Source organism: Monomorium pharaonis, chromosome 6 (genome assembly GCF_013373865.1).
Source record: "Monomorium pharaonis isolate MP-MQ-018 chromosome 6, ASM1337386v2, whole genome shotgun sequence".
Lineage (NCBI taxonomy): Eukaryota > Metazoa > Arthropoda > Insecta > Hymenoptera > Formicidae > Monomorium > Monomorium pharaonis.
The window spans coordinates 560,248-582,090 of record NC_050472.1 but is presented as its reverse complement, the minus strand read 5'-3'; the positions used below and the strand labels follow the sequence as shown (position 1 = coordinate 582,090).

General features: G+C 28.3%; 1 protein-coding gene across 1 annotated transcript; it reads right to left on the bottom strand.

Annotated features, from left to right (window-relative positions):
* Positions 1 to 2,094: 2,094 nt before the first annotated feature.
* Positions 2,095 to 9,729, bottom strand: LOC118646108. The gene is made up of 12 exons (XM_036288403.1): positions 7,859 to 9,729; positions 7,119 to 7,211; positions 4,953 to 5,077; positions 4,601 to 4,837; positions 4,356 to 4,504; positions 4,022 to 4,115; positions 3,750 to 3,938; positions 3,498 to 3,665; positions 2,900 to 3,050; positions 2,694 to 2,791; positions 2,539 to 2,616; positions 2,095 to 2,454 (listed from the first exon to the last, which is right to left on the bottom strand). The coding sequence occupies exons 2-12, from the start codon at positions 7,207 to 7,209 to the stop codon at positions 2,095 to 2,097; spliced, it is 1,740 nt and encodes a 579-aa protein (XP_036144296.1). The 5' UTR covers positions 7,210 to 7,211; positions 7,859 to 9,729.
* Between the last annotated feature and the right edge of the window lie 12,114 nt (positions 9,730 to 21,843).

The following is a 21,843-nucleotide window of genomic DNA, read 5'->3' as shown; positions in this document are numbered from 1 at the left end:
AATAGTTCCTTACTTTTTTTAATGAATATAAAATTTTCTAACGACAAAAAGTATGTGTGTACGTGTACATACATATGTTCAGAGAAATATCAGTTCTGATGCTTAAAGAAGCGATTACTAAATTAATTTTTTTAATAAATAACGATTATTTTTAATAAAAGATATATTTTTTGATGATAGTCTTAAACGTCGTAAATTGTCATTATAAATTAAAAGAAAAAACTGTTATCATGTGCTCGAAAAAAGAATTTATAGTTCTTCAAAAAACATTACAAAATTTTATCGATTAAAATCAAAATAACAACCAAATAAAATTTTTGTTTTATCTTTATATTCTTAATTAAAAATTAAATAACTAGAAAATTTATATTTTTAATAAAATTAATCCCCGTGATCGACTTATAATACACAGAGAAAACTCTTTATAATAAAAATTACTATTGTAAGTAGTAGGTAAACGCGGACCAAGGAGGAATTATGGAAATTTTTATTATGTTTTTCATCAAATCACGATAGTATTTCCACCACTCATATGGTTTAATTCTCTGAAATTTCTTCTTACAATTCGTGATTACTATCCGAAATAATAAATCATACATTAATTTTAAAAAAAATCAATTACTCAATTCTACTTTTATTTTTTTAAATAATTACCTTATCTTTAATGGTTGAAAAGAATATTCTGTCGGTAATAATAAACACCTCACTTACATAAAACAAATAATAATTAACATTTTCCTGTGTGTACACACATACATACAAATTACATACTAAGAGTTTTTTAAATTAAATGAACAAATAAAAATAATTATTTTTATATGACGTACGCGTGAATGAGCAACGAGGATTGTGCAATGCAAGTACCGCGCAGCAAAAAATAATTTTATAATTTTTATTCGTCTTTTCAGTAAGAAAATGACTGAGCGCTATCATTTCCACACCACCTTGCGGTAGATAGCATAGTGCGTTTTTTTTATAGTGGTTTCCCCAATAGGCCTAATCCACTCTCATATTTTAATGCAAAAATTGTTCGAAGTAATGTCCTCTCTCTCGTACGTAGAGTCCGACTATTCGAACAATATCACGCGTTGCACGATGCGCCATTTCTGGCGTAATAGTATTAAAAGCGTCAATTATAGCTTGACGCATTTTTTGTTCTGTACCATTACGCGCATATTCGACTAAACTTTTTATGTAACCCCATAGAAAAAAGTTTAGTACATTTAGGCTGGTATTCATAGTCGAATCTTATTTCAAGATCGTCTCAAGCAATATCTTAAGATGCTAATACAGCTCTGTGATTGGCTGATGGCATCTTAAGACAGTACTTAAGATGATCTTAAATATAAGATCCGACTATGAATACTGGCCTTAGATCCGGCAATCGTGGTGGCCAGATGATCGGACCACCTCGACCCATCCATCTATCGGGGTAACGTGCGTTTATTCTCTAAATCTGAATTAGTAAATAGTCACTAATTCCCAGTGAATATTCACTGAAATTACCAGCCAAAAGTATACCACTGGCAATCAGTGTAATTTAACTATTAAATTAGTGAAACCTTAATGGAATGCTGAAGAGATCAGTAAAAAAAGCATACTGATTTATTCAGTGAAAAATTCACTTATTGATTAGTGTACGGAAAAAAGGAGTAATTACTATAACAAATTTAGTCATAAATATAGATAGCTAACATTTTTTGTAATAAAAACTATAATTTTGCAGTAGTAACAAAATCTTTTGCTAAAATGTTGCTAAATCTTTTGGCATTTAGTAACAGTTACAAAAAGGTTTTGCTGTAATTGCAAAATTATAGATTTTATTACAAAAAAATGTAAACTGTCTATATTTATAACTAAATTTGTTGTGGTAGTTCTCTTTTTCCGTATACATTTTATATTAATAGATTATTATATTGGGATTGCAAACTGAAAATAATTAAATATATTTTTTATATATTTTAGACTTCTTGAATTTCCCATATATTATTAGTTTATATCACATTATATAGCATATAATTTATCTTATTATATAAATTAACAGAAAAATATTAATAGAATATATATTAATAGATTAATATATTATATATATTATTAAACCTCCCTACTTGGTTCTCCAACTTCCGCATCTTCCACAACATTGCAAATATTTATATGTAACGAAGAAACAGTATTTGATGGGTTTACATTAATCAGATAAATAAAGCTTTCAATGAAATTATAAAAATTTAAAAGAGAAAGTGGATATGAAACATGCAGCACTTGATACAATTTAAATAAGAGATCAAATGCTGCAATTGGAGTTGCTCGATGCGGAAGCATGAAAAACCACTCGTCGCCCTGAACAAAGAAAGTGTTCTTTTCTTGACCTAGAATACACATAATATATGGTTGCACGTTGCCATCCGTCTCAGTTCTTAAATTCTGCTCAGTATAGGGAAGATTGGTTCCTTTCTACAGAATAAATACATAATAATTTTTGATGTATTCCTTTTATCATATATGTATAAATTGATATCAAAAAGTTTAAAAACATACCGGAAAAATTTTTATAAGATGAGGATTTGGAACTTCGGTAATAGTATTTAAAATGTTTTCCTTATCTCTTTTTTGTAACTAAAATAAAAGCAATATATGACATTATCTTAAGAAACTATTAACATTATATAAGTACAATAAAATAAAATTCTCACTTTCTTGTCCTTATTTTTTGGATCGTCTGCATTAATTTTTTTTAAAGAATTTGATGGAGGCAAAAGGAGAGTCAGTGCAATCAAAGCTCGTAAAGCGTTTAATGAAAAGAAAAAAACATAGTATATTATAAAAAATCTCATTTTTCAGAACTATTTCGATCAATAGTTTAACAATAAGCAAAAACTCATTACATTAAAACACTCACCATCATTAACAGGAAGATTGTTGGTTTTCTTCATTATATCTGATCTATATTTTATAATATATCCAAGAATTTTGGTAGTATAATAGGAAGGGAATTTGGCCAAGAAATTATCTTCACAATTTGGATAAATAATATTAAAATCTTGTTCTATCTGAAAAATAAAAATATAATCCACACTTACAATAAAGAAGATGGTATTATAGCTACTGTAGACAATATGATCACTCGTATTATCTCCGTTGTTAACTGAAAAATTTTGTAACAAAATATTGTAACTTTTATAAACAATTTTTTATATTAATTTTTGGGGTGATTATATTATCATTTTTGTTTCTTTTGGACCATTATGTAGTGCTACATTTTTATAAATATAATATTTAATAATAATGTAAATATAATAAATATTTTATAATTTTTAATCTAAAATCTAATAAATAACACTTTGATGAATATAATCGTTTCAATTAAAAATTATTAATATTATCATTAACTTTACCATTAACATTAATTATTAACAAAGTTATATAAAATATAAACGAATGGCTATATTATCACCTCCTCTAATAACTTAAATTGAAAAAGCTGGTTTCAAACTTACCATTTCACCATTATAATCAAGAAGACGCGGATATTTTTCAAAAATATTTGATATAACAGGACCAGAGCTTATAATCCATTGTCTTCTATTTGAGAAAGTTTCCTTGAGACATTTCTTGATTAATTCTTTGTTACTATCAGATGGCAACTTATGTTTCATCCACAATATCTAATAATATAAATCAGAATATTTATGTTGTGTGCTTAAACAAGTTTTATTTAAAAGTAGAGATTGTAAAATATATTAACGAACCTTTTCTTCCAAAACATGTTTGTCGAGTACTACTACGTCATTATTTGAAACACTGGAACTTTTCTCCAAGCATTGTGCTTTTCTTTTCATTGAAGAATACTTCTTTTTTTGAGAGGAAAATTTTGTGCGAACTGTCCACAATCGAAATTCGATGAATCCTTGTCTAGTTTTGGGATCATAATAATGTTCCTAAAATTTATTATGAATATTTGTGATAAATATTAATAATGTATGGTAAGAAATGCCATTGAAAATAGGTTTCTTGAACTTACATAACCATTACATCCTGTCACATTATTTTTTAATAGAGGAAATTCGGAAACGATGGCACTTGCAAGTGATACTTTGACTTTATCTGGAGGATAACTAGAACAAAATGTTATTTTGGTATTTGAGACTTTTGCGGTATACATAATTAATTCGAGGCATTTCAGTTCACTAAAAATTCTTTATTAGGAAGAGGCGCTTATAAGGTAAATTGAAATATACATGAAACGTCAAAATAAGAATCAGAAAAAATGCGACTTCAATTCGGAAATCAAGCTTCGAATTACTTGTACTATTATGATAGCGATCAATTAAAAAAATAATAAAATATTTACGTACTAATTGTTTTGTGCTAAAATAAGCTCAGCCACAACGATACGCACAAGGGCTTTTCTATCAGATTCATTAAAAGAACCTTTACGAATAGCTTTCAATATAGAGACACCTTGCTCATGATTTTCAAGTGTTTTCTCCACAGTTCCATAGCGCTGAAAATAAAATAAAAGAATAAAAATATATCTAACTTAGAGAACATACAAAAAATCTTCATCGTAAATTTATTTTTTTTAATATAAATATTTTACCGAGAATATATTTAAATTCGCTTCTGATTGTGATGAAAACTGTTGGGGATGATCTTCTAGTAAATTTTTTGTGGAAAGTACTTTATTTGGGCCAATAGAACCGGTTATTTCATTGAATATATTTTGTGATAAATGTTGACTTGATGTTGCAGTATTTTCAAACATTATAATTTCTTCATTTTTTTCTTCTTGTAGAATTTTATGTAGATTATCAATGGGAATGTTTTCCAATATTACCTAAGAAAAGTTTTATGGGAAATAAAATATATAAAATAAGAAATAAATATATAGGTTAAATTAATAAATAATTTAACATATATATTATATTGTATGCATAGTAGAACAAACTTACAGTTGATTTACATTTTAATTCATGAAGAAACTTTGTTATTATTTTTCTGGGTCCTAGTTTAATTTGTAGTTCTTTTAAATCTGATTCTGAAAGCTCTAAGAGAGCTTCTCCATTGATAGATTGTTCTGAAACAAAAAGAAACAAAATATGCATTTCAAGTAACTAGTTAAAAAAAAGCGAAATAGGCCACATCGTAATATTGACAAAAATTAAATTAGTCATACTAGAAGAAAAAAATATCAGAAAAATAATGCAAGAAAACAGTAACAAAAATATTATCCTGAATTAAGAAAATTGATTTTTATCAGTATTCAAAAAAAAGGACTAGCTGTTATAGCTTTTGCTAGATAAAATAAAAGATTAAAAAATAATTTTAAATATTTAAAAATAATATTAAAATAATTTTAATATAATAATAAAGAACTTGTACATAATATTATAAAAAACGCCTAAAAATATAGTGATAAAGTTTGATTTGAATAAATGTCACACAAGATAACAGATTAAATGATAGTTGCAGTTTTCTATAATTACAAAACATATGTTAAAAAGCAATAGTCAACCATTAAAAAACTTACTTTAATTTCTGTGTTTGATAGTATCAATTTTAAAGTATCTATTATTGGCACATATTGATAAGTTTTAAGTACAATTTTAGGTGTATATGTTCCAGTTTTGCTATGTAATAAATTTTCCATGCGGTAACCAAGAGGAATCTCTATAGGTTCAATATAACCACAATTAATTTTTAATGCCTTTATCTGGCCTTTCAAAGTATGAAGATCGTCAAAAGGATTTTCAAAATCAAAGTTGGAAAGTAATTCAACAACTTCAAGATCTTCAGTAGCATTTCTTGCTTGAAAATATTTGAGAACTTTATTCTTGAAGAATTTAGCTAAATTCAAAATCACTTCTTCGAATTCGTCCAAAACATCGCTCAAAATACTGCCAGTTATAGATCCCTTGGATTGAAGTCTTGCAATTACTCTGATAATTGAAGTATACAAATCAAAATTTAAATTTTCATAAACATCTTCATAATTTTCCATGTCGGTTACTTCTTCCATTGCAGCATTATCTTCAGAAAATTCATCTTCATTATTATCAGGATTGGGTAACTGGTTAAAAAATTGAAAATTAATAATAAAGTTATAGTTAATAACTTTTAACTTAATTAATTTTTAATGATTTAATTTTTAATTTTAATTATTTTTGAAACTTATTTACTTTTTTTTAAAGTTAAAACTTTTGTTTAGGTAAAAAAAAATAAAATAAAAATACATTCCTGCATAAAAACAATATTTTTTGTTATTTTATATAATTAATAGTATAGCTTAATTTACAAATAAAATAATAAAAAGTTTGATAATACTAATCGTATTGAATCTATTTAAATTAAAATAGAATTACTTTTTAATTTAATATAAATAAGGGTTCTCTTTAAAATTATCTTTTATTTTAACTTAAGTTAATTTAATCTTAATTTTTTAATTTAATCTTAACATTACTTTAATTAAGTTAGTTTTTTATTTATGGAATATTTAACTTAAGTTTATTTTATAATCCATTAATTTTATTTTAATTTAGTTAAAAAAATATATTAACTTACCCAATCCTGATTATTATTAACAATAAATTCAGACTCTAAGTCATCATTATATCTGTATTTATGACATTGACGTATATGCCTCCTTAATGTATAAAAATATTTAAAATTTCGCCAACATCCATCTTGACCACATTTAAAACCAGTATTTCCTATTCCTCGATGAATAGTAAGTCCGTGAGAAATTCGTAAATGTCGCACTAAACCATTTAATCCTTTGGGAATATGTTGGTAACATATGTAGCAATTCAAACGTTCCATTTCAATATTTTAAAACGCTGTAACAATTCTAATCCAAATCGATATCAATATTCAAATCTAAGACTGTTATAATTTCCAAAATTCATCTGAAGTTAAAAAATGATTATTGAAAAACCAATATATTTCTTATTGGGAGATATTATTTATTATTTTTTAATAATTATTTTTAAAAACAGTTTGTTTTTTTGAGTTTTGATAACAAATTCTATGAATATTGACAATCATGTTTTTGTTAATCAATATGATATCAAAAATCAAGAACATAAAAGAATATTAATTCAATCATTCAGAATGCTTACCTAGAAAAATATTAGCAGTTAATTCGTTTTGTGTAAGATCCAATATTTTTTCTGCTACTTTTCCTGGTGACCATTTCATAATATCACTCATATCTATAAAATTTTTACTGATAAACTGAAAATTATCTGAAATATTGAAATGCATATTCAAGATGCAATTCACTTGACGCCACAAATGTTTCGAAGCTTGATTAACTAATTAGAACCAAGAATTTTATGAATTGATTAATCGAAAAATGCTTTGAAGCGGTTTGTAGCGTCAAGTAAATCGCACCTTCAGATAGACAACTTTGTACATTATGTAAGCACGCACACACACATGCACGCACGTATGTATGCACAAATGCACGCACACGCACGCGCGCGCGCGCGCGCGCGCACACACACACACACACACACACACACACACACACACACACACACCACTACACCACACCATACACACACGTGCATACATACGTGCGTGTACGTACGTATGCATGCGTATGCGCATGCATGTATATGTATGCATGCGTGTACAGATTTTCTTTCAAAAATGTATTACTTTATAAAATATACTAGATTTCATCATTTTAATAAAAGTCTATAAATTATGATTACATTAGAAAATAAATAACGGCATCACACCTAACCTAACCTAACCTTGTCGCGTAATCTTATCGATAAATTGAGTATAGAAACTAGCGTGCAATTATTGATTAATTTTTAATGGTATATAATACAAAAACAGTTATACTTACCAATAATGTGATATGTATACTAAAAGTTCTCAACAGCACTTTGTAACACTCAAATAACAGTAAAATAGATAAAGAAGGCACCGGACGCATAAGACAATGAGCGTGCATAAGCATGTCTCCTAGAAGCCACTGGTAAATAAGTAAATGACGATATAGTCACTGATTGCGCAGCGCGTTTAGACATATTCCACTAATTCGTTAGTGATGTGACAAATCACTGGTTAAATCAGTGATTTTTCCACTGATTCAGATTTAGAGAGTAAAAAATCGCGAATTGTTCGGCGAAAATGCGGAGAAGCTCCGTAGTGTTGGAAAATCATCTGTGTTCGTACATGAAGCGGTACATCTTCAAAAGGCACAGGTAATTGATTTTCAAAAAAATCCAAATAATTCTCGCCATTTAGACGCGGCGGGAGAAACACTGGACCGATCTGAAAATCATTGACAAAAATATTTGCATTTATCAGCGAAAGAAAATTACTTATACGATTAACACTTACTACTTGGTTCGCGATCATTCCTGCCCATACATTTATGGACCATCTATAGGGTAAGTTAAAGTATAATGGCCATACGGAAAAGATGGCCAATGGCTATAATTTCTTCAATAATTGCTAAATAATGTGTTCTCGTAATTATTTTTAAAGATAATCAAAATATTTACTCTAGTTTCTGTGCGTATATTATTAAAAATAATGATATTATGGATATCACATCACGTTTTTACTTTTGACTGCCTGCAAAATTTTTCACGTGTTCATTAGAAATTGCCACAATGTCGAATAAATTACAGTTGTGCTGTCGCAATGAACGTTATCCACGTAACAAAAGTATGTAAATTGTAATGTGTAATTATATTTTTTATTTCCTTTTCTATTTTTTAAATAAATATTATGATTATCTTTCTCTCGTAGTTTGGGCAAAATAGCCCATGAAATTTCGGGGTATAAGCTTGGGGGTAGGTGTTTATGTATATATTTTATTAAAAAAGACGAGAATTAAGTTATGCACCTAATATTTTAATTTCACATATCATATATGTTTTTTTTTACTGATAACAATGAGTTAAATTGATTAGAAACTTGTGTGAACATTTAATATGAAACATGTTTAAAAATAAAATTAAATATGTGATAATATGTGGCAATAAAGCTAAATATGTAAAATTATACGTTTTTTTATTATTCTATAAATGTTAAGTACATAAAAATTGTATAGCCAATTATTTTATAATACTATGGCCATCTCTTCCATAAAAGTTGTGAAAGATGGCCAATGTTTATGTTTCAATATTTTGATAATAAAAAATTTTTATTAAGTATTTTCTCTTTAATGTCGATAGTTTTACATACTTAAAGCTTCAGTGAAGTAATATACCGAACGCAATTAAAAAATAATAAAAATAAAAGTATGTTTTTTGCATTTAAATAAACTATGGCCATCTTACCCTACTAACTTAGTCTACCGAAACGCGCCTTTTGGCGAACGACGTGAGGATTTTCCTCTGCCCAATACACATTATTGCGGGAATTAGATTCTATTCATTGGTTGATTATAACATATACAGGGTGTTTGGTATTTTTTTATGGGATGTTTATGAGCCAAAAAAAGAAAGAAAGAAATGGAAGGAGCAGAGAGTAAAAGAAGAAAAAAACATTAAAAAGATATAAACAGAGAACAGAAATAAAAAAGGTACAAGATACATAATATTAATGAGTCAGGTGTAGAAAGTCAATCTATTATTCGGTTTGTAGTTAATATTGACGCCAAACGGGTATATATATTGATTTTTTTTATAGCTGTTTTAAAATCAATCAATACGGAAGTAAAACCATATATACTGCAAAAGAAAGTAATATATCTAATAAAATATGCAGTTGCGAACTGTGAACTACAGATGTACTCAATAAAATAATATATGTTATTGCAGTATCAACATTGTACTTGCATTAACAGTAAATATTATTGTAATATTGAGTATTATTGAGTATTTTATGTAGATAGCAGCTCGCAATTACATATGTTATTGGCTATATTTTTTTTTCTATGTGAGTATATTTGTGCGTGCGCGCGCCTTAATAATACAACTTTAAAATTAAATTTTTTTAATCTTTCAGATTGCAAGAATTAAGTGATAGGTAGAAGAAAAGGAAGAGAGAGAGAGAGAGAGAGAGAGAGAGAGAGAGAGAGAGAGAGAGAGAGAGAGAGAGAGAGAGACTTCACTGCGCAAATGTCACGCCGCGCCGCTACTAAGCTTTATCTAAAATTTAGCTGTCAAATTCACTTTCAGTTAAAATATCTCACAAGGGAAGTTATCGAACCCGAAAATTCAGAAAATTCTAAAAAATTGTATGCAAATGGAGCAGTTTGTTCCTAATAAAAAACTATTTTTCACTTTTGATAATTTTCACTTTGAGGGGGTGAAACGCCCCTTTGAAAAAAATCGGTTTTTTCCTTTCCATGTAAATATCTTCGAAACTATAAAAGATAGAAACAAAATTTTTAAACAAAAGTCGAACGGTTTTAAAAGTACTTTAAAGTTATAAACAAAAAAAAATTTTATTTGCTTTTGTTAACAAAAGCAAATAAAAACAAAAGGAAATAAAATTTTTTTTGTTTATAACTTTGAAGTACTCTTAAAACCGTTTGACTTTTGTTGAAAAAAATTTTTTTTATCTTTTATAGTTTTGAAGATATTTACATGGAAATAAAAAAACCGATTTTTTTTTTTGAAGAACTTCCCTTGTCAGAAACTAAAATCATAATAAAAAATCTAATGGCAATTTTATTACATAATATTGATGTGAGCTTTCGATTGCAACCAGTCCGATTAAAATTGGTACACTCAATTCTGAGAAAAAGCTCACTTGAGTTATTTTCCACAGATTCACATGTGCATGCACACATACACGCAAAGCCGGTTTGTCCTTCAAGGGGCTTCACAATATATGCCTACATACAATTTTATAAAACCAAAATATAAAAAAAATTATTTTGTAATGTAAATGGTAAATATTGGTACATGAAAAAAATCTAATAAGTTAATAAAAATGAAATAAATATATAACATAAACATAGCTATCTAGCTAAAAAAAAAAACCATATACGCTAACCAAATTAAAAATTTATTAATATAGGAATTATTTGCTAATTTTTTGGTGTCTTTTAATGAGAAAAAAATTTTTTTGTTTCAACTAAAAAAAAGTTACTAATGGTAATTTTTTGACTGAAGCAAAAAAATTTTTTATCACCAAAACTAGCAAATAATTAATGATTCCTATGTTAATGTTTTTTTTTGTTCAGGGTATATGGGTTTTTTTATAGTGGCTAGATAGCTTAATATTGTTTCGCGTCGCCCGATACAACCTTGAAGCGCCAATCAGCAGACGGATATTATCGATCGGCCGATTGTCGGAAGAGATTTGTAACAAATAATTGTATTAGACACATTTAAAAATACGTATAATGAAATTTAGTGTAATTAAAAGAAAGTAGGGGAGAACGGGGGAATTTTGGCATCAGTTAAAGAAAGACTGAAAGAAATGTCTTACAATCATCGAATATTTATTTCAACTATTTATTATTAAAATGAAGATTATATAAAGCTTTAATTTAGCATAGCGTAAATATTTAAATTTTAATTAAGTCTATAAAAAAATTTACTTTTTTCGAAACTCAACAAAAACTCCCATTGCCCCAGGCACTGGGCAATGAGAACCACCTTAAGGGTATAAATGAGATGCATTGCTTATGCAAAAATAATATTTATTTCAAACAAGTAATATTTTCTAAATTATAGAAAACTATTACTTGTTTTAAATAAATATTATTGATTTTCTATAAAATATGTTATTAGCATTATTTAAAGAAATATTTATTTGAATTTGGTATTTTTTTCTCTCAGTGTACAAAAAGGAGTGAAATCCCATCAAAAAACCTTTATTTGAGAAAGCGTTTATGTACTTGGCGTATCTTTTTTACCATTTTAAGATTTTTTTGATAGGTCTTATAGTACCCGCAAAGTTTAAAAGAAAAATTCACTTTATTTTTTGATCACAGTTATTTTACTTTATTTATTTTAAATGTTAAAAACAATTTATTACTTTTTAGCAGATAATCTCTTATTTTAAACAATATTTTAATTTAATTCCAATTAATTGACCATGGTACTATTTAACCAAATTATTTATTCAAAACAAATTTTTTTGGATTAACTACTTTTTTTTTTCAGTGTACGACACGATTCTAAAATAACCAAATTTATTGAAATTTCAGAATATCATGACATAAAAAATGTTTTACTTCCATAAATAATAAATAATGAGTTAAATACAGTACCTTGGGTTATAATAAATGGTACACAATATGAAATTAATAATATTATATGTACAAATTATGACCATTTATTTGCAAAAGTTCAACATATTATTCTAAATTAAAACAAAGCAATATTTTTTTTATTAGTAAAACTTTGTATTGTAAGTTTTAATTAATGCACATAAGAGTGCATATCAGTACATATAAGATATCAAAGCAAAACAAATTTTTTTTGTATAAATCAAAAGGATTTAATAGATTATCACGTTTATTTTAATAGTGAAAAAAATTATATTTTTTTGCGAAAATTTGAGTAAATTGTTAGTTTATAATCATTAAAATTTATAACGATTCCAATAAAATATTAAAGACAATAAAATTATAATAAAAATATATTATATAATTTTAGGTTTTTATTCCCCAATCATGGTGTGCAAATGATTAATAAACAATATATATCTATTCTTAATGACATTTTCTCTAAAGTTAACAGAGCATTAAATAATTGGAAGTAATAGTATCATGTAAATATTGACTATTTATTATACTCTCTTATTTTAAATATGAGTGTAATAAAGAGTTGTTTTTCTTGAATCGTCTGTTACAATTGTGACATCAGATGTTTGCAGTTACGTCAGTTTTTGTTGTAACCAATTATCGCTCAAGTAATCATGTCTCGTAATCATATCCGTTTGATACACTCTTAATTTTATTGCAAGAGATAATGTGTAAAGTATTATTTTAAAAATACATGTAAGTAAACTACTAAAATTAATTAATTAATTACAATAATTAAAAACTAGTTTTTTTAATTACTTAAATTTAAAAAAATTAACAAAAGTAAAACTGCAATAGAATACATATTTACTATATTATATATTTACTATATTATATAACATACTTTATGCAAGTTATACATAATTTGTTTAACACAAAATTTTTTTTAAAATTTAAATTAGTATTATTTAAACATTTGTTTCTTAAAAATATTTTTTAGAAAATAATATGTATATGTTAATAACTATTTATTATAAATTATCAAATATTTGTTGTATTGTACAACATATCTTATGCAAGTTATAGATAATTTATTTAATATGAAAACTTAATTTTTAAAATTAAGTTAATATTATTTAAAAATCTGTTTCTTAAAAATATTTCTTATAAAATAATATTTATATTTTAATAACTGTTTATTATAATTTAACAAATATTTGTTGCAATTAATGAACAATTTATTTTATAATAAATATCTTCTTGAAGCAAATAAATTCAATTGGAAAAATAGAGAATAAACATTATGTTTCTATAAATATTGTTTGTACGTATAGAACAGTTTTATAGAGAATAATGTTTAGTTTTGGTTTATAGAGAATAATTTACTTAATGGAAGATTAATATTATACAAATAAATAAACACGATTTTTTAATTTAAAAAAATGCGTGTCCAATTGTATGGAAACGCATGATTTTTTAAATTAAAGAAAATTTTTTGTTTTAGTAAATTTTTTTCAGTGCACTCGTGTGAGTGTAATAATATATGTATATGCACACACATACGTATACACATATCTATTTTTTAAACATTCATACATACTTACATATTTAATGAAGTAAAGGTACAGCAAATATTTTCTCAAGTTTGATATAAGTGTAAATAAGTAATTTTTTCCGGTAAACATTTTTTTATATAAGAGCATATATAAATCTAGAATTATATTTAAGTTATATAAAATTATGTGAAATTATATAAAAGTATACAATATAAAATTTTGCATGGACATTTTTGATACATAATTCTATAGATTTTTATATATGTACTTTTACATGAAAAATTTTTTATCAGATACATATTATTACATATCATTACACAATGTTAATACCTAATTTTCTTCCTTTTTTCCCTTCCTTTTTCTTTTTGTCTTTCTGTTTCTCGGTCTCTAACCACAAATCGCCATAGTGAAATCACACCATTAAACTATCAAAACTGTCAAAACTGTCAAACTGTCAAACTGTCAATTAAACTGTCAAACTACAACTCTCACACACGAAGTGAGTCAAGCGAGACAGCCAATCACGATCGGAATAAAGCGGCAACAATACAATCGCGATTAGCAGCCAACTTTAGGGTTACATGGCTATTTTAAAAGAGGAGGATAGGATTGCCATTAGATTTTTGATTATGATTTTAATTTCTGAGATATTTCAACTGAAAGTGAATTTGACAGCTAAATTCCAAATAAAGCATAGTAGCGGCCGTGACATTTGCGCAGTGAAGTTTGCGTCATGCGGCACGATTTTTACGTACTTTTGGCGTCGCGCCGCTACCGCATCGCTTGATAAAAATTTAAATAAAAAATGAATTGTTCTAAAATTTTGTATATATCTTAGTTAAATACAGCTGTAATAGCATTAATATTCGAAATGTCAGACAATGCATATTGTTACAATAAATGTGCGCCGCGTTAGGGCCACCGCACAAGCTCTTCTATAATACGTTACGTTACGTTAAGTACTCTATATGAACTTAAGCTTGTACTTAAAATTTAATTTAAATCAACGCACAAAGAAATTCTTAACGTAAGAACTTAAAAACTTATGTTAAAAGTTTCTTTGTGCGTTGATTTAAATTTAATTTTAAGTACAAACTTAGGTTAGTCAAGTACTTAACGTAACGTAACGCGTTACAAAAAAGCTTGTGCAGTGGCTCTTACCCGCTGCACCGCATTGTCCCTATCACCCCTACTTGGTGGCCGTCCACTATCGCGTCGCTTGATGTCCTGTCAAATGAAAGCACGCAGTACTACACAGCCACCGGAAACACGAATTGACTCTAGTGTCATTGTATGGTCGAATTGATAATATTGTAACATATTACATACGGCACAAACAAAAGATTTGTCGTAAAAACTATCGCATGCGCACTACATTAGCAGTCAATCAATATGCCCCACAGAGCTCGTGGTACAAAAGTATTTATTGGCCAGAACTCCCATGGAGGGAGCGATAGTAGCGTGCTACCGTCCGTATTGTGAACATCAAGCGAAAAGAGTGTAGTGAGATAAAAGAGAGATCGAGGAGAGGAAGAGAAAGAGAAAGAGAGAGAAAGAAAAGACGATCGCGCGATTTCGCGCTCGATCACACCAATTGACGTAATTGTGCGCGAATAATAATATCTTTTTCCGATTTATTAGAGCGGCGCAAAATAATGCTTATATTATATTTATGCATCGCGTGCCCGTCGGCCAGCGGCGGAATAGAGGAAAAAATAGAAAACAACAAGAATCTCTCAAAGGTAAGACACACTGTTCATCGGTCATCAATATTATTATATATAGAGTGTTTGGTATTTTTTTTTTATGGATATTTATGAGCAGGTAGAGCGCATTAAACTGAACAGAAAAGTCCTTTAGCGTTTTCTATTTTCGCAATAGTTGACGAGTTTATGGACTTGCAAAATTTCCTGTATTAGCCCGGCCTACCAGCAAATGCCAAGCGCACCGAGCGCCCGGCCGCCCCCGCCAGCGCTTGAGCTTAGAGATTGCTAGGCGCGCGGGGGGAGTTGTTACAAACAAGCAGCAATGGCTACGCACGAGCGACGCGTAACGCTGGATTCTCCCTTTGAGTTATAATAGTTCCTTACTTTTTTTAATGAATATAAAATTTTCTAACGACAAAAAGTATGTGTGTACGTGTACATACATATGTTCAGAGAAATATCAGTTCTGATGCTTAAAGAAGCGATTACTAAATTAATTTTTTTAATAAATAACGATTATTTTTAATAAAAGATATATTTTTTGATGATAGTCTTAAACGTCGTAAATTGTCATTATAAATTAAAGAAAAAACGTTATCATGTGCTCGAAAAAAGAATTTATAGTTCTTCAAAAACATTACAAAATGTTATCGATTAAAATCAAAATAACAACCAAATAAAATTTTTGTTTTATCTTTATATTCTTAATTAAAAATTAAATACTAGAAAATTTATATTTTAATAAAATTAATCCCCGTGATCGACTTATAATACACAGAGAAAACTCTTTATAATAAAAATTACTATTGTAAGTAGTAGGTAAACGCGGACCAAGGAGGAATTATGGAAATTTTTATTATGTTTTTCATCTCATCAAATCACGATAGTATTTCCACCACTCAATATGGTTTAATTCTCTGAAATTTCTTCTTACAATTCGTGATTACTATCCGAAATAATAAATCATACATTAATTTTAAAAAAAATCAATTACTCAATTCTACTTTTATTTTTTTAAATAATTACCTTATCTTTAATGGTTGAAAAGAATATTCTGTCGGTAATCATAAACACCCTCACTTACATAAAACAAATAATAATTAACATTTTCCTGTGTGTACACACATACATACACAATTACATACTAAGAGTTTTTAAATTAAATGAACAAATAAAAATAATTATTTTTATATGACGTTACGCGTGAATGAGCAACGAGGATTGTGCAATGCAAGTACCGCGCAGCAAAAAATAATTTTTATAATTTTTATTCGTCTTTTCAGTAAGAAAATGACTGAGCGCTATCATTTCCACACCACCTTGCGGTAGATAGCATAGTGCGTTTTTTTTATAGTGGTTTTCCCCAATAGGCCTAATCCACTCTCATATTTTAATGCAAAATTGTTCGAAGTAATGTCCTCTCTCTCGTACGTAGAGTCCGACTATTCGAACAATATCACGCGTTGCACGATGCGCCATTTCTGGCGTAATAGTATTAAAAGCGTCAATTATAGCTTGACGCATTTTTGTTCTGTACCATTACGCGCATATTCGACTAAACTTTTATGTAACCCCATAGAAAAAAGTTTAGTACATTTAGGCTGGTATTCATAGTCGAATCTTATTTCAAGATCGTCTCAAGCAATATCTTAAGATGCTAATACAGCTCTGTGATTGGCTGATGGCATCTTAAGACAGTACTTAAGATGATCTTAATATAAGATCCGACTATGAATACTGGCCTTAGATCCGGCAATCGTGGTGGCCAGATGATCGGACCACCTCGACCCATCCATCTATCGGGGTAACGTGCGTTTAAAAAATCGCGAACTGTTCGGCGAAAATGCGGAGGAGCTCCGTAGTGTTGAAAATCATCTGTGCTCGTACATGAAGCGGTACCATCTTCAAAAGGCACAGGTAATTGATTTTCAAAAAAATCCAAATAATTCTCGCCATTTAGACGCGGCGGGAGAAACCACTGGACCGATCTGAAAATCTTGACAAAAATATTTGCATTTATCAGCGAAAGAAAATTACTTATACGATTAACACTTACTACTTGGTTCGCGATCATTCCTGCCCATACATTTATGGACCATCTATAGGGTAAGTTAAAGTATAATGGCCATACGGAAAAGATGGCCAATGGCTCTAATTTCTTCAATAATTGCTAAATAATGTGTTCTCGTAATTATTTTTAAAGATAATCAAAATATTACTCTAGTTTCTGTGCGTATATTATTAAAAATAATGATATTATGGATATCACATCACGTTTTTACTTTGACTGCCTGCAAAATTTTTCACGTGTTCATTAGAAATTGCCACAATGTCGAATAAATTACAGTTGTGCTGTCGCAATGAACGTTATCCACGTAACAAAAGTATGTAAATTGTAATGTGTAATTATATTTTTTATTTCCTTTTCTATTTTTAAATAAATATTATGATTATCTTTCTCTCGTAGTTTGGGCAAAATAGCCCATGAAATTTCGGGGTATAAGCTTGGGGGTAGGGTTTATGTATATATTTTATTAAAAAAGACGAGAATTAAGTTATGCACCTAATATTTAATTTCACATATCATATATGTTTTTTTTTACTGATAACAATGAGTTAAATTGATTAGAAACTTGTGTGAACATTTAATATGAAACATGTTTAAAATAAAATTAAATATGTGAATATGTGGCAATAAAGCTAAATATGTAAAATTATACGTTTTTTTATTATTCTATAAATGTTAAGTACATAAAAATTGTATAGCCAATTATTTTATAATACTATGGCCATCTCTTCCATAAAAGTTGTGAAAGATGGCCAATGTTTATGTTTCAATATTTTGATAATAAAAAATTTTTATTAAGTATTTTCTCTTTAATGTCGATAGTTTTACATACTTAAAGCTTCAGTGAAGTAATATACCGAACGCAATTAAAAAAAATAAAAATAAAGTATGTTTTTTGCATTTAAATAAACTATGGCCATCTTACCCTACTAACTTAGTCTACCGAAACGCGCCTTTTGGCGAACGACGTGAGGATTTTCCTCTGCCCAATACACATTATTGCGGGAATTAGATTCTATTCATTGGTTGATTATAACATATACAGGGTGTTTGGTATTTTTTTATGGGATGTTTATGAGCCAAAAAAAGAAAGAAAGAAATGGAAGGAGCAGAGAGTAAAAGAAGAAAAAAACATAAAAAGATATAAACAGAGAACAGAAATAAAAAAGGTACAAGATACATAATAATGAGTCAGGTGTAGAAAGTCAATCTATTATTCGGTTTGTAGTTAATATTGACGCCAAACGGGTATATATATTGATTTTTTTATAGCTGTTTAAAATCAATCAATACGGAAGTAAACCATATATACTGCAAAAGAAAGTAATATATCTAATAAAATATGCAGTTGCGAACTGTGAACTACAGATGTACTCAATAAAATAATACATGTGTATTTTAATTGAAAAAAGTCAAAGTTTGTATCATTTGCACAAGTTCTCGTTAAAATCTTGATAGTATTAATTCAGATTCTTAAAGTCATTCTTTTCTAAGCAATATAAAAAAATACATGTCGATACGATGTTTTTTGTTGATGCACACGAGTTTGAAATTTGCACTGCATTTTAGGGTATTTTAGCGAATAAATACGGTATATTTTTTAAATATCATGAATTTTGAGTATCAATATGATATTGAATATTGATTTATTCGTGTTTAACTCAATCATATGCCGTCATCAAATGACCCGATGTGCACCACGTGGAGAATGACGATTGGATTTTGTATATCATCTTACTACTACTAGTTACTAATAATCTAATTTAAAACAGTAAGTCATTTTTCTTCTCTCTCTCGTCCAATCTACCGTTCCCATGTGCATAATCGCTAAGATCTTTGAATTATTAGCTCAATAATTCTTGGAAAATTAAACAACTTTTTTTATTCTGACTGTCTATTTCTTCTCTATGTCAGGAGATGACGTTAAAGGATACTCTGTATTAATCATGATATAGCCAGAATGTCTGCTGTTAGTTCGAGTTTATTTGTTATATTACACATAGTATCTCAGTTGATTTATATTCTCTCGTAAAAGTGTAGAGCGAATTGAAAATAAACACGAAAGTCTCATACCGTTTTACGATATTTGAATTTAGTATCAAAATATAATTAAAAAAAAATTGGCGAATGATCACACGTTAATATGTTAAATGAGTTGTAATGCCAATGTCTTTCGTCGTGTGCTTGTACATTAGATCAAACTAAAAAAAAAGTCTTCTATCAAATTCTGGCCAATGAGAGCAGAGCTCTATGATTATTTTGAGAAAAGTCTTTTATCATTTTACAAATGTCCATATAGATTTTGAGTTATAACTGAAGAAAATTAGTGCATGATACGCGCGATAATGCGCTAATTTTCTTTAATTAATAGCTAAAAATCTACGTAATTTGGGAAATGGTAAAAGACTTTTATGTTCAGTTTGAACTAATGTATAAACTTTGCCATGTATAAACATTGATGTATAAACACATGATGCAAAACGTCGCCAGTATAGCTTATCTATCATAGCAAGCGTGATTATTCACAAACTTCTTTAATTATAATTTAATAATTATTACTAATATCGCAAAATTAGATATAGGACTTTTGTGTTTATCTCAGTCTACTTTACGAGTGAGTCCCAGATGCGCACAGTAACAAACAAACACCACCAATCAAATTCTATTAAATCATCATAACCCTAACCAACCCCAGCAATCTGATTGGTGGTGTCCGTTTGTTACTGGCGCATCTAGGACGCTCCTTTATATCATAGTTTAACAACAAAGAACAGAAGAAAATAGAAAGGTATATATTTTTAAATACTAAAAATATCCGAGTTTTCCTTTATTTTTTAATTAATATAACAATTTATTGCATAATCAGAAACAAGTAACATAATTCTACAAAGTTTTATGACCAAGGATTTAATGAATCTATGAAGAACAGTGGTGCAACAATGTTACAGGTATAAAATATATTAGGGTGACAACAACCATTTTTAAAAAATTGGTTGCTTCACAGTTTTGTGTTCCTTTTTTAAAACAAATAAAATAAATTTTAGATTTAAAAAAATATAATATTAGAGGTCGCTCAAACTAATTAAATTATTAATTCTGATAACTTTAATTACACTAAGAAAAAAAAGTTTTAACTTAACTATATCTTTTAATTAAATTAAAATTTTCAGTTCAAACTATTTATTATTAAACTTAAGGATGTACTGGCTATACAGTCTGCCAAAAGTTAAATTGAGAAATTGAAATGGGAAATGTGTCAATATTTATACTTTAAAAAACTATAATAATAATAATAATAACAATAATAATTTATTGTTTCCCAATATAGGGTTACAAGGCGCTTTTTCTACGGAGCGTTTCCCGAACCGTTTACACTTGTATCATCCCTCTACTCCCGAACCGACGCGTGGCCATTTGCGATCCTTACATGCTATCCCCCCCCCTCCACCACTCTCTCTTTTCCGACCCTCCTTCTGACTCTCCCTCTCCATTCAACTCTGCCCTCCTTCTACCCTCTCCTCCTCGGTTTCTCTTTCCGTTTCCTCTCAGTGGGCCTTCTCCCTTCTCTTCTTTTCCTTTTGTCTTCCTCTGCTCTCTCCGCCTCTTAGTCTCCATTCCCCTCATGCTTTCTCTCTTCCTGCTTCTCCCGCCCTCAACGGTCTGCTTCTACCTCTCCTCCTAAGAATACCAATCAAAACCATTCTCCTCCTACGATCCCTCCACCCCATTCTTCCCCCCACCTTATCCCCTCCCCCCTTCCCTCTCCCTTGCCTATTCCTACTTCTTCTTTCCCTTATTCCATACCCATTCACCCCGTCCACTCACATTTTCTATTACCCATATATATTTCTTTCCCTACTCCTATCCCACTACCTTTCCAACATCTCTAACTAATTTTCTTTTCTTCCATAGAAAGATCCTTGTCCAACCTCCCAACGTCTCTACTTTAAATAAACTATATATATGTATATATATATTTTTTATGGAAGTTTGTTGAATAACAGTATATTTTTATTTTATAACACATTTATAGTTTATTTACTTTACTTAATATTTTAAAAATTATATCTTTTTAATTGCTATTAAAGAAAAATTGTTTTTTTTTTTATATGAGTACTTTATGTATTCCAGATGATTTATGCCAAGTTTCTTGTGATGTCTAATTATAAGTTTTCTTATTTGCAGAACAATTAATTTCTGTATCGCAACAAAACTTTATATAAATCATCTTGAATACTGAAAGTGCTTGTATAAAAAAAATAAGATTTTTATCATTTTTTATTTACATTTCATTAAAGCACATTTTTACTTTTAAATAAATAACTTCTAAGTAAGTTAGAG

Excerpts from the sequence above, each read along its gene's own strand:
- LOC118646108 (XM_036288403.1), bottom strand. The coding sequence starts at position 7,209 with ATGAGTGATATTATGAAATGGTCACCAGGAAAAGTAGCAGAAAAAATA. Across the intron at positions 3,666-3,749 it reads AACATGTTTTGGAAGAAAAG|ATATTGTGGATGAAACATAA; the intron begins GTTCGTTAATAT and ends TTATATTATTAG. Across the intron at positions 2,455-2,538 it reads ATCTTATAAAAATTTTTCCG|AAAGGAACCAATCTTCCCTA; the intron begins GTATGTTTTTAA and ends TTTATTCTGTAG.